At 41.6% G+C, this 13,893-nt stretch overlaps 1 protein-coding gene across 14 annotated transcripts in view; it reads right to left on the reverse strand.

Moving 5' to 3' along the window:
- ABLIM2 (actin binding LIM protein family member 2) overlaps positions 1-13,893 on the reverse strand; it is a 217,245-nt gene that overhangs the window by 21,315 nt on the left and 182,037 nt on the right. For 13 of the 14 annotated variants that reach the window (XR_012158735.1, XM_073342609.1, XM_073342605.1 and 10 more), the window contains 4 exons: positions 11,986-12,044; positions 5,674-5,728; positions 3,248-3,312; positions 3,010-3,090 (listed from right to left, as the gene is read on the reverse strand). Coding sequence is in view for 13 of the 14 variants with exons in the window: in XM_073342609.1 (XP_073198710.1) it covers positions 3,010-3,090; positions 3,248-3,312; positions 5,674-5,728; positions 11,986-12,044 (260 nt within the window). In the remaining variant the exon portion in view is untranslated. Of the gene's footprint in view, positions 1-3,009; positions 3,091-3,247; positions 3,313-5,673; positions 5,729-8,428; positions 8,494-11,985; positions 12,045-13,893 lie in introns of those variants that run through there. The other variant, XM_073342612.1, reaches the window with a different exon arrangement.

A 13,893-nucleotide genomic window follows, 5' to 3' on the forward strand; every position in this document is an offset into this window, starting at 1 on the left:
TGCAGTGCCTGCTATTCAGACCAGCCTGATGAGTTGAAACAAAGACTGTGTTCTTTAATGTGAAAAAAAGATAAAAGAATGCTTTAATGTATAGGATGTGTCCAGATGTGTTTTTCCTTTTCTTGGACTCTTCTTGCTTTTTATTCCGCCTCTGGTGCTTTGCTATACCCTGGGCGTAAAACAGCACACATCTAAGACATTCTGTTTCTTACAACCAAATCAATATTGCCTGCTGGATAATCAAACAAGAAGCGCATTGAAGCATTTGAAGAACAAACACCAATTCCAATAAATACCTATGGATCTTTTAAAAAATTTACCCTTGTTTAGTCTTTAATCAGGAACTTGCAACTAGTTCACAGTTTTCCTTTCTTTTTTGCTTAAAGATTAATGGCTTTTTCTCTCCTTTTATTGGCAAATATTATATTTTTGACCTTCCTGTTAACCCATTTACACGTAAAACCTTTTTCAAGGACTAAGGCTGGTAATCACTGAATTTTTATTTCACAAGTATTGAATGACCACTTAATCATAAAATTAATCTACAATAATTAGTTAATCATTTACGTCAAATCCTGAATTCATTATTCAGTCCTTACACAGACAAAACTTCCATTGATGCAGTGAATTTTGGCTGACAGTGGACTTCAGGAACTGGCCCTTAGAAATTAATTGTTCAGTAATTCATTAATGGTAAGATTGGTTTGTTGATATTATGGATCACGGAGCCAAAGGGGAGGTTTCATGGTTTAGGGTTCACTCACGTCCTGATTCTGACACCTGTGTGACTTAATCAACTTTGAAGGAGATATTTCTGATTTACAGCAGAGTGAGTGATAGCAGGATCAGATCCCTAGACTCCATGGAAACACAGGTTCAAATTCTAGCAAGATAAACTCAGACTTTTGATATGTTCAGGATAGGTAATTTAGTAACATGCACTTTACTCTGTGGGGTTCTTTTATATAGGATCTTAAAAGCCAAGGGCCTGGCTGCTCAATGTGGATATTCAAGATCCCCTGGAACTTTTTGTGAGTAGTGAGTTGCAATAGTATCATGGTCAAAAAGTCTTCTCCCCACACATTTGTGAAGGGTGCTGTTTGGCTGTCACCCTCAACACCCAGGAATGGCTGCGTTTCTCTGATATCGTCTATAGATATATTTAGCTTGTGCAGTGCTTTGGGATATAGACAAATCAGATATAAATGCAAAAATTATTCCTACTGTCTTTATTTTAAGGCGGGGAGAAAAATCTTCCATTTCCCTGCCTGTTGCTCATCTACTGGCTGCCCCTTTCACATCTAATGGCATCTATCATGATCAACATATTTCTGTTTAGGGGAGGCTAAATGGGATTCTATTAGCAGCCTGTCAATATCACACTCTAAATTGACTGGAAAGACACTCAAGCAACACACGTAGAACTGAGCATGCTGCTCTTTAATGCTCCCAGCTCTTGCTGATCTAAGAAGTAATAAAATCAAACCCAAGAAATTGTCCAGCAACATTGGATCTCTTGCGGTACCACCCGGTAGCCAGTGGCTCTCCAGGAACTTCAAAAATAATCCATTCAGGGCTAGTTGAGTGATTATTAGATCTATCAGGTGAATTAGAATATACCAAATTCCCTCCTGAGGGGATGGCAGTTGGTCCATATAATGTCATTTTGTTCAGAAGCTCAGTCCCTAGCAGTGCGGAGCTCAACAGCATGCACATACAGAATGTCCCTGATTAGCATGCATTAGAAATAAAGCACTGCCCTTAATTAACAACAAAACAGTCATAATTGAGAAGTTGCCAGAGTGATTTCACAGATGGAAACTTAATAAACCTCCATATTTGCCTGGGTGGCAATTTGCAGCTTCAACTTACATTTAATGAAAATTGGATGTGGTACTTAAAAATGAGATTTAATAATCTAACCCCAATGACTGATTCAGAGCCTAGCCAACACTTCCCAAAATGTAATAGCAATTCTGTTTGTCTTACTCTCTGACATAATGCAGTTAAAATATACATTCACATTATGATTTTCAAGCACTTCTTTGTTTTTGTTTTGCAGGTGAGATTTGCATGCACACAATTCTATAAAACAGCCCCCTTAAACCAGTAACAGTTACAGCCTGTGAAATGAAGTCTCCATGTTGATTAATATGTCTAATTAAACTGAGCAAGACTTGGGTTCACCCCACAAGACTTCCACATTTAGAACTTTTATTGGCTTCAGAAATTGTTCTCTATATAAAGAGATTGCAGATTCAGGCCTTTTATTTATGGGAAGCACTCCTGGAATTCTAAATATTTGATATATTAGAGCAAATTCTTTCACTCTCAAGATCTTCAATTTTGTCACCATGTATAAATGCCCTGAAAGTTTGTAAACTTTTCTTTTTCTCCATTCATGACCCGTTCTGTCAATTTTATCAGAATATTTGTACTCAATTTGTACAAATAATCAAAGTACTAAATAACTTACTCTTTTTTTTCAAAAATAATGAGAGGCACAGACCATCCCTGGAAAATGCCCGTATCATTTTAATCGGTAGTCTTTCACTTGCAATATTCACTCATGTTATATTAACTAACTCATTTATTTAAGAGATCAGTAACTTGAAAATGAGTGAGATCTCCCAGGGCCAATCCCGCAAGGGGCTGAGTTCCTTCAAATTCCACTCAATTCAGAGGATGCTAAGAGGATGACATATTTTGCTCAGCGCTTCACAGGATAGGGCTCTCAGTGAACAATGTAGACTGATAAGCACTGCTGCCCAAATAAATGATTGCTATGAAACAACCAACATCTGGTTAATGGACAAACCTCTACGGACCAGCTCTTCAGCTGGTGTAAACTGGTCTAGCACCAATGAAGTCAAAAAAGCTATGCCCATTTACCCCTGTTGAGAATATGACTTCTCCCGAGTTCATTTACACCAATGAGCAACAGTAGAAATAACTAAGTCAGCTAATGAATGAACAGAACAAGGATTTCAAAAGCAAATGGTTTCCTACCTCCAGTCTGGTCCTGTCCACATCCTTAGGCAGTTTCACCCGAATTCGGTTTGTTACAATAAGCGTTTCATAAGGATAAATCTGTTACAAAAAGTAACAAAGGCATGAACTCTAGCAAAATGTGTTTCTGCTGTATGGCAACGTGTGTAACTTACAAATTTAAATGGTACATACTTGTATCCATATTTGACATACATATTTCACATGGACACAATAAGGAAAAAGGAACACATTTAACCTTGCTAGGAAGAGGTGAATCTGAGCATTCTCCCAGTGTTGGCATGGCACTTCTTACCTTGTATTCTGTAAGAAAATGGGAAATGGTTTGATAGTTTAGAATACGTAGGGTTCTTTCATGATTGCATTAGTGCACAGTTAGCAGAGATGAATGTTTCACATGACTGCATTTCTCTCAGTTCCTTGACTAGCTGCTGGATAACTGCATGTACAGTTATCTACAGGTAACCTTCTGACCCTGGTGATCTGTATGGCCCTAACATTATCCATTGCTGAAACAACGATGCTGGTAATCTGCATCAAAGGCTGATGACAGAGGCGTCTGCATCCTGGTGCCATGGGGTTAAAGAATGGGCGTCCTTAGCAAAAGCAACCTATGGAGGAAATTGGAAATCTTTCTTCTCAAGTGGCTTGTGTGTGAGTTAACTCAGCCTCTTGTCTGAAAGCTCCTCCCTTCCTGCTCTTTACTGAAAATCATTAAAACATACAGATCACTAGACACATTACAATCTTGGAACATATGAAAATCATCATGTGAACAGAACGTTTCAAAGTGACAACACCCGATGTTTGGACCAACTGAAGTGAAAAGAATGACTGCAATGAGAATAATGAGGGTTTCTTTTCTGTTCTTTCTAGGATTACTGGTCCTAAATTAGCATGAGATTAGTCTAGTTAGGTCAATGTTGCTGGATATACCACCACACGGCCACCAATCCCCATAGTACTTTGATGCTTGGAAGGACCACCAGGATAGTGGGGAGACTTTTGTAGAACCGCTATTGCCGAAAATATTTAAAATCAAAGACGAAACTTTTCTTTAAAGCTGTGCTCCCTTATCTACTCAGATACTGAGAATAAATTAAGGATCAACACAAAGCCCTAGAGCAAAGCCTAAGGGTGGGATTTTCAAAAGAGCTTAAGTGATTTAAGAGCAGAAGTTCCCACTTGAGCTCTTTGGAAAAGCCCACCCCAGGTCTAGTTCATCATGATCACAATCAGGTCGACTCATAATAAGGGAAGTTAATGCGGAGAGATACTGCTTGTTGGATCCTGCTAAGGTTTAAATTCCATTGTAATATAGCCATTAAGCACCATGCACACACTTTGTGATTGGTGATTAGACAAAAAGGTTGTTACGAGGAGGAGGGAGAATAATTGTTCTTGTTAACTTTTGAGGATAGAACAAGAAGCAATGGACTAAAATTGCAGCAAGGGAGATCTAGCTTGGCCATTAGGAAAAACTTCCTAAAAACTGTCAGGGTGGTTAAGCACTGGAATAAATTGCCTAGGGAGGTTGTGGAATCTCCATCACTGGAGATTTTTAAGAGCAGGTTAGACAAATAGCTGTCAAGAATGGTCTAGATCAGGGGTGGGCAAACTACAGCCTAGGGGCCACATTTGGCCCTTCAGACATTTTAATCTGGCCCTCGAGCTCCAATGAGGGAGTGGAGTCCGGGGCTTGCCCCACTCTGCATATGCCAGGGTCCGCACGGCTCCCGGAAGCAGCAGCATGTCCCTCCTCCATCTCCTACGCATAGGGGCAGCCAGGGGGCTCCTCACATTGCCCCCGCAGCTCCCATTGGCCAGCAACTGCAGCCAATGGGAGCTGCAGGGGCAGCACCTATGGACAGGGCAGTGCACAGAGCCGTTTGGCCGCACCTCCGCATAGGAGCTGGAGGAAGGACATGCTGCTGCTTCCAGGAGCTACTTGAGGTAAGCGCTGCCCGGAGCATGCACCCCTGACCCCTTCCTCCGCCCAAACACCCTGTCCCAGCCCTGATCCCCCTCCCACCCTCCAAACCCCTTGGTCTCAGCCTGGAGCACCCTCCTGCACCCCCAACCCCTGATCCCCAGCTCCACCCCAGAACCCACACCCCCAGATGAAGCCCTCACCCCCTCCTGCACCCCAACCCCCAATTTCATATGCATTCATTGCCCATCATACGATGTCCATACCCAGATGTGGCCCTCGGGCCAAAAACTTTGCCCACCGCTGGTCTAGATAATACTTAGTCCTGCCATGAATGCAGGGTACTGGACTAGATGACCTCTCAAGGTCCCTTCCAGTCCTAAGATTCTATGATTTTGGACTGAATTTCCTCTCTGCCTTTGGAATGAGAATATCACTGGCTAACAAAAGAGCACAATGGAGGCCACTGCCAAGTGCTGGGAGGTACTGGGTCTGATCCAATGTATGATGGTAGCACTCTACACTTTACCTTCTCAATAAGGTAAAAATAAAGAACAACAGCAGCTGATTCTCTGTGATAGACAAATTGCTGGGCTGTGCTACCATCTAGCCATCGTTAACAGAGCCATGAGAGGATCTTACAGGGTAACAGTAGTAACAGCATGTTAACAAACCCCTCCAAGGAGCAAAACACATGAAAGATAGGAGTGACTGAGAATCATCACTCAAAGTACCTCTCATCCCCCAACTGGCATCTTGGTCTGTTTCATATTGGCCCATACTCGCAGTCTGAAAGAGAAGGAAACAAAGAATGTAGCAAGAAACTAAAACAAACAAAACAGTAGGTAAAACACTGTAGATGAAAATAAGAAAGCCTACCTGCATAATCAAAGCACAAATCCTTTTAGCTTTGTTATAACACAGTCTATCTTTTCAAAGCAGGCAACTGAAGCAGCTGCAAAATAACGCAGCGTACAAATGCAGAGAGCTAGTTGTGCAAACAGAAACACAGGCATTGTCAAATCAATGGTCTTCAGCTATGGATGTATGTTTTTCAACAAACTTCCAGAGGAGATAACACAAATCCAGAGCCTGCGCATCAGCCTTAGGGAATGCTGCAAAACCTTCCTCTATGAAAAACTCCTTTCACCATAAGAGACTAACACTGACACTCCCGTTCTTGCTCTGCACCTCTACTAAAAATACTGAACCCAAAACCCCTCCCACAAGGAGAGTTTCATCCCTTAAAAGAGAGAAGTGCTAGAGACTCCTTGAAATTAATGAGGGACTGCACTATTGCTATTTATTTTATGTTGAAGGTGCTCAGATTCTACAATGATCAGTGGCAGCATCAAGCAGATGATTAGATAGACAGACACCTAAGGCCAGATTTTCGATCCCTCATGTATTCCCCCTGCTTCACTCCACAGGTAACTGAGGCTGCTCTAACTTGAGCTCCAATTCCCAGCATCCCCCAGGATCAAAGAGGTGAAAAAGTAACAGAAAGTCACCTACACCCTCCCTCCCAACAGGTGTGTTGGACCTGGTTTTTGAAGACCTGGCACTATGGGCGAAGACTGGAGATTTCACAATAGACTAACAGAGTTAGGCACCGAAATCCCACTGAAATAAAAATTCCCAGCCCAAATTCTGCCCTCAGCTGCAGTTGCCAATAAACTCAATAAGAGTTGTGCGCACAGGACACAGCATTCTTTGTCTTCCTTCTGGTTGACAAGTCCTATGATGAGTTGATTGACATTACAGGACACTGGAAAACCAGTGTTTTTGTTTTAAGTCCTGAGGTTCATTCTTGTCTGTTAGGGGATGAGTCACATGCACAGCCATGGTTACAGATCCTGCAAGGCCCCGTTTTTTGGTTTTATTTTATTATTCAGCATTGGGAAAATTGATTAAAAATAACAAACCTCAAAAGTTGGTACAAGCCTGCATTCCAAACCGAGAACAGCTATGCTGAAAAGAATGCCACAGTTTTGGCCTAAAGGACTTGACCGTGCACGACCTTTTCAACTCACGAAGTTTACATGTGCGTTTCAACTTTCGCATTGCATAGATGGAATAAATACTGCCACCGGCTGGTCACAAATGTCTACTGCATGGTTTAATTCTGAATAGTAAACTGTTCTATTACATTGTCCTTACCCATAACTATTTCACATTTGGGGACAATGTATACCTTCAAATCAGCGGCACTGCTATGGGTACCCGCATGGCCCCACAGTATGCCAACATTTTTATGGCTGACTTAGAACAACGTTTCCTCAGCTCTCGTCCCCTAATGCCCCTACTCTACTTGTGCTACATTGATGACATCTTCATCATCTGGACCCATGGAAAAGAAGCCCTTGAGGAATTCCACCATGATTTCAACAATTTCCATCCCACCATCAACCTCAGCCTGAACCAGTCCACACAAGAGATCCACAAACCAGGACCCCACACACAAACCAGGACCCCACTGTGTTAGGTGTCTTCTACAAACACAGAAGAAAAAGACAGCTCCTGCCCCAAGAAGCTTACAGTCTAAGTAGCTGTAAGAACTCCCCAGTTTTACTAATTCAAAGTAATTTCCTAATCTCCCTGTTGCCTCAGATTAGAATAATTCTTACCAACAAATTAGTCAGATATCAACTACTGGTTCCCTAACTAAAGTATTATGTATAGGCAGACACTGGAAGTCAAATCCTACTGAGGAAAATAGAAAGAAGCAAGTCAAATGTAAAAGTATAATTAGGCAGGCCAAGAAAAAATTTGAGGAGCAACTAACTAAAGACATTAAAACTAATAGCAAAATATTTCCTAAAGCACCTCAGAAGCAGGAAGCCTGCCAGACAATCAGTGGGGCCACAGGACAATCAAGGTGTTAAAGGAGCACTCAAGACAAAGCTTTTGCAGAGAAGCTAAATAAATTCTTTGTATCGGCCTTCTCTGTATAGGATGTGAAGGAGATTCCCAAACCTGTGCCATTCTTTTTCAGTGATGGATCTGATGAATTGTCCCAGATTAAAGTGTCAATAGAGGTGGTTTTGGAACACACTGATAAATTAAATAGTAATAAGTCACCAGGACCAGATGGTATTCACCTTGGAGTTCTCAAGGAACTCAGATATGAAATTGCAGAACTACTAACCGTGGTATGGAACCTATTGCTTAAATCAGCCTCTACACCAGATGACTGGAGGGTAGCTAATATAATGCTGATTTTAAAAAAGGCTCCAGAGGCGATCCTGGCAATTACAGGCCGGTAAACCTAACTTCAGTAGTAGGTAGACTGGATGAAGTTGTAGTAAAGAACAGAACTACCAGATACATAGATAAACATAAAATTTTGGGAAACAGTGAACACGGTTTTTGTAAAGAGAAATCATGCCTCACCAACCTATTAGAGTTCTTAGAGGGAGTCAACAAGCATGTGGACCAGTGGATATAATGTACTTGGAATTTCAGAAAGCCTTTGACAAGGTCCCTTACCAAAGGCTGTTAAGCAAAGTAAGCAGGGATGGGATAAAAGGGAAGGTCCTCTCATGGATCAGTAACTGGTTAAAAGATAGGAAACAAAAAGTAAGAATTAATGGTTTTCACAATGGAGAGAGGTAAATTGTGGGTTCCACCAAGGATCAGTACAGGATGTGTGCTGTTCAACATATTCGTAAATTATTTTTAAAAGGGGGCGAACAGTGAGATGGCAAAATTCACAAATGATACAAAATTACTCCAGACAGTTAAGTCCAAAGCTGACTGCAATGAGTTACAAAAGAATCTAATGACACTGGGTGACTGGGCAACGAAATGGCAGTTGAAATTCAATGCTGATAAGTGCAAAATAATGAACATTAGAGAAAGTAATCCTAACTATACATACAAAATGATGGAGTCTAAATTAGCTGTTACCACTCAAGAAAGATCTTGGGGTCATTATGGATTGTTCTTTGAAAACATCCACTCAATGTGCAGTGGAAGTCAAAAAAGCGAACAGAATGTTAGGAACCATTAGAAATGGTAACAAATGAAACAGAAAATATCATAATGCCACTTTATAAAATCATGGTACGCTCACACCTTGAATACAGTGTACAGTTCTGGTCATCCCATCTCAAAAAAGATATATTTGAATTGGGAAAAGTACAGAGAAGGGCAACAAAATCATTAGGGGTATGGAACAGCTTCCATACGGGGAGAAATTAAAAAGCCTGGGACTGCTGATCTTAGGGAAGAGATGTCTAAGGGAGGGAATTAATAGAGGTCTGTAAAACCATGAATGTGTAAGCAGAGTCAGGATGAGCTGTACCCTGACATCTGGTGGCGAGTTGTGGTGGGTTGGGGAAAAGAACTTCAGGGGCTGATCTCATTTGCATAGGCACACCCACCCCACCTAGATGCTCACTTTGGCTGCTGTAGGAGCCCCAGTTTCTCTGTTATTGGGGCAGGAAGAATAAACTGTTATTATCCTGATTATGTGAATCAAGGACAGTGGAACTGTTCTTGGCCTTTTGTTATGATGGAGGGACTCGTCATCAACTAAGCAGCACTTGCTAATCAAGGGTCATGGGTCAGTGAACTGAGAGAGATTGGGAACAGGTGGGATGGGTCCCTGGTGAGGGCCCGAAACACCAATTGCACCTTCTCTCTCCACTGTGGAATATCGGAGCTAATTTTGATTTCATTAGGAGTCTAGTTACAGGCTTCTGGACTGAATTCACTTTGGGCCAATGGTGCACCAGCACTGAGGCTCCCCTACTACAAGCTGAAATCACTAAAGTGCTAAAATTATTAACAGCTGAAGTCACTGAGTGCTGTGTTAAGTAGTTGGGGGGGGGCTGGCGGAGCAGTTTGTGGGATGGCTGGTGGAGCTTGAGCTGGTTTTGCATTGTGTTATTGGAACGGAACCCCTAGATACTGAACCCGGCCCTTGTTGCTGCTAACTCTGATGAGCAGAAGGGTTACAAATGGTATGGAGTAAATGAATAGGGAAGTGTTATTTACCCTTTCACATACCACAAGAACTAGGGGTCACCATGTTTAAACCAAACAAAAGGAAGTGCTTCTTCATGCAACACAAAGTCAACCTGTGGAACTCACTGCTAGGGGATGTTATGAAGGTCAAAAGTACCACTGGGTTCAAAAACGAATTAGATAAGTTCCTGGAGGAAAGGTCGTCAATGTCTATTAGCCAAGATGGACAGAGATGCAACTCCATGCTATGGGTGTCCCTAAACCTCTGGCTGTCAGAAGCTGGGACTGGATGACAGGGGATGGATCTCTCAAAATTGCCATTCTGTTCATTCCCCCGGAAGCAGCTGACACTGGCCACTGTCAGAAGACAGGATATGGGGCTAGATCAGTGGTCCCCAAACTTTTCAGGGTCTTGCCCCTGCATCCTGTCCAAATACCCTTCCCGTTCCCCCGAGCCGGGGGCAGGGCTGCAGCTTAAGGGGAGGATGCAGTTATGGGTAAGGGGACTGAGGCTGGGACCACAGCTGTGGGCAGACCCAGGAGTGGAGGCTCGGCCATAACCTCCTGAACATTCCTCCGCACCCCCCCAGGGGGGGCACACCCCACAGTTTGAGGACCTTTGGGCTAGATGGACCATTGGTCTCACCCAATATGGCCATTCTAATGTTTTTATATTTAGGCCATTTGTCCAATTTTAAACCAGACAGCCTTCTTTTTGCATGTTTTGTTCCCCATCTGGTATTGAGGCAAAACCAGATGTGGTTTTGTCCAGTATCATATGGGGATGTCATTTTGAAGAGCACACTGCTCCACCCAAGCCGGCGTGACCTTGCACATGACACAACACCACCGTTCTCTTTGGGGTTGAATTCAGTGTGTCAGATGCTGGGATCAACACCAAGACTGCTAGTCATTTTATATTAACAGGATGTACATTTCAGAAAATGCATACAAACATATTCAACATTTCAGCCAGGCTATGGCACTTGCATTCTTGCTGCTCCCCATGATTAATTGGAGGTCATTCTCTTGTCTTGAATAAAATACAGCCTAGATCACATACTGTATCTCTTTTCAAACTTCCTTTTGGAGACACTCGTGTAATGACTATCATTGTCAACTGTACAGTAGAACCTCAGAGTTACAAACAACTCAGGAATGGAGGTTATTCGTAACTCAGAACAAAACGTTAGGGTTGTTCTTTCAAATGTTTACAACTGAACATTGACTTAATACAGCTTTGAAACTTTACTATGTGGAAGAAAAAATGCTGCTTTCCCTTTATTTTTTTAGTATTTATGTTTAACAGATCACTGTACTGTATTCGGAGGTTTGGGTTGTCTCTGCTGTTACCTAATTGCATACTTCCGGTTCCAAAAGAGGTGTGTGGTTGAGTGCTCAGTTTGTAACTCTGGTGGCCATAACTATGAGGTTCTACTGTAGTGCCTAGGAGCCCCATCGTGGACAAGGAACCCATTGTGCTAGGTGCTGTACAAACACAAAACAACAAGATAGTCACTGCCTTAAAGAACCTACAATAACTATCATTAGATACCTGTTCTTCTCTCGCTCCTCCTCCCCCGATCCCTCCCCCTTTTTTTTGACAAAAAAAAAAGAAAATAAAACAAAATCTGGGAAACCTACATATATGAACACTGGAAAAAATCAGATTACCCACTTCAGGAAATGCAACCCATCTGTGGGTTGCTCCCCCTTTCTTCTAACATAGGAGAGCTAGCTTGCTTTAAATAGATGCCAGCCTTTCTCTATGATTTAACACTTACTGAGTTCTGTTAATATATCAAGACTACATTTTTGGATCTGTGTTTGTTTTCGGAGAAAAATAGGACTCTTAATGCTCATGGGACACACAATTAAAGAGAAGCCTCAATCTGGCTGACTGCTTGTTGAAGACAGACATGGCTGAACTCCCTTGGCATATGAATATGTTATGCATAGCTGATAGCCAAAAATCTTTAAAGAGCTCTATGTTATTTGTGATTATCTACCTGGTTACTAAGCTGTATTTATGGTACAATATCAGCAAGTGTAACACATTCTATACTAATACCTACCTGGTGCAATCCGTTCTTTCCGTAGCCAGGAAGAGAGGCAGATTTGGCATATGGGAATCCTGTAAAAGACACAATATGTATCAAGAGATTTTTGCAAAAACCTTTACAATCAAATTAATAAAAACAAGCAGAGAATACAAGAAACAATTTGCAAGAACTTTTGCCCGGTCTCTGAGATACATAGAGCTGTGTATGGTTTATCTCAGTCTTGCAGGAGGATTTTAAAAAGAGAAATATGTCCGCATCTATAATTCATATCACGTCAGGAGGGGATCATCCGATATCTCAGAAGACTGCATGCTTTTCGCAGACGGTGATGGGGAAGACCTCTAAGGAACAATTTGGTGCAGTAGAGAGTGGTACTGAGGACTCAGTAAGAGGTAACCTTCTCTCTGGCTCAGTGCTGAGCTACTACCCCAGAATGGTAATAAACATGCCATTATTTCAGAGGTTCTGTCAACTTGCGTTCCTGGCACCTTTTGTAAGACTATGGTCCTGGTGAAATTCCAGTTTAAGAACAGCTTTTTGCCATCTATAAATTTGCTCTACAGTTTCAACTGGAAAAGGTATTTTCTATTTTCAGTCTTAAACTGGTGAATAGTGTTGTGTTTCATTTCTCCCCGAGGTGACTGCATTTCAGCGGTGGGTAAAATGATCTTCAGGTACTGTTCAGATTCTCTGGCATCACTAGAGATGCTCTGATCTCTTTAAACTGCCACTTTCAAACCTCCTTCTTAAATAATCAGTCTAAACTATTAGCCAGATCTTTAGAAGGTATAAATCTGTACAGCTCCCTTCACTAGTTCTTTGCCACTTTACAGCAGCAGAAGATCTAGTCCTGTATGTTTAGAGAGGAGATGAATAAGAGGGGACACACTATAGGTAGAGAAAACAATGAATGGTGTAAGAGAAAATAAACTGGGCACGCCTATTTACATTTCCTTCTCATATGAGACTGAGGAGATGGTCGATGGAACTGAAAAGCTAAATATTTTAAAATGATAAAAGGAAAAAGGTGCCTGCACCACCTGTGGAACTCATTGCCACAAGATCTCATTGTGACCAGAAGCTTGGCAGGATGCCAGAAAGATAAAGGCATTTATATGAGTAATGTGAAAATCCACAGGTACAGTAGACAGGGTTCATTAAAAAAAAGGGTATAAACTAGCTACTGATTCATGGGATCAGGAAGAAATTATACTATAATTGTCCATTATGGAGGATTCTTGCACCTTCCTCTGAAGAAAGTGGTACTGGCCACTGTTAGTGACAGGATATTGAATTCTATGGACCAGTTATCTGATCCAATATGGCAAACTCCACGTTCCTACTTAAAGAACAAAGTGCATTATTTATTATTAGCTACTATTTTGTATTGCAGTAGCACCTAAAGGCCCCAATCAGGAATCCAGACCACACTGCATTAGGCACTGAACATGCAAATAATAAAATTACAGTCCCTGTCCTGGCCTATCAAACAGATTAGTGAAGAACACTGCTGGGGAGACCAATTCCTCTGACCTCTCTGCCCTGCAGAGCAGTGACACTGAGTAGATGGCTGACATGGTTTAGTGTTATCTCAAAATATTTTGACTTTACTGCATATCTAAAGGGATAGGTTAAAATAGGAATAATGAAAAGGTGTAAAGTCCTATATTCAAATTATTTAGGATCATAGGAATTGCAGTGTCAGAGGGGATCAAAGGTCTGTCTCATGCTGTTTCCTGCTTCTAAAGGTGGCCTCTTCTGATTTGTGAAATTTCCAGTGGGACTTTCCCACCATGCTCCTGGTTAATGGTAGAATATTATAGCACCAAAGACTTTGGGTTAAAGGAAACAGTTTAGAATTAACAAACTTTCTTTAACACTTAACAGTTTGGGAGTTTTATATCCTAAACTTTAATGAGG

This window comes from Lepidochelys kempii, chromosome 4, assembly GCF_965140265.1.
Source record: "Lepidochelys kempii isolate rLepKem1 chromosome 4, rLepKem1.hap2, whole genome shotgun sequence".
Lineage (NCBI taxonomy): Eukaryota > Metazoa > Chordata > Testudines > Cheloniidae > Lepidochelys > Lepidochelys kempii.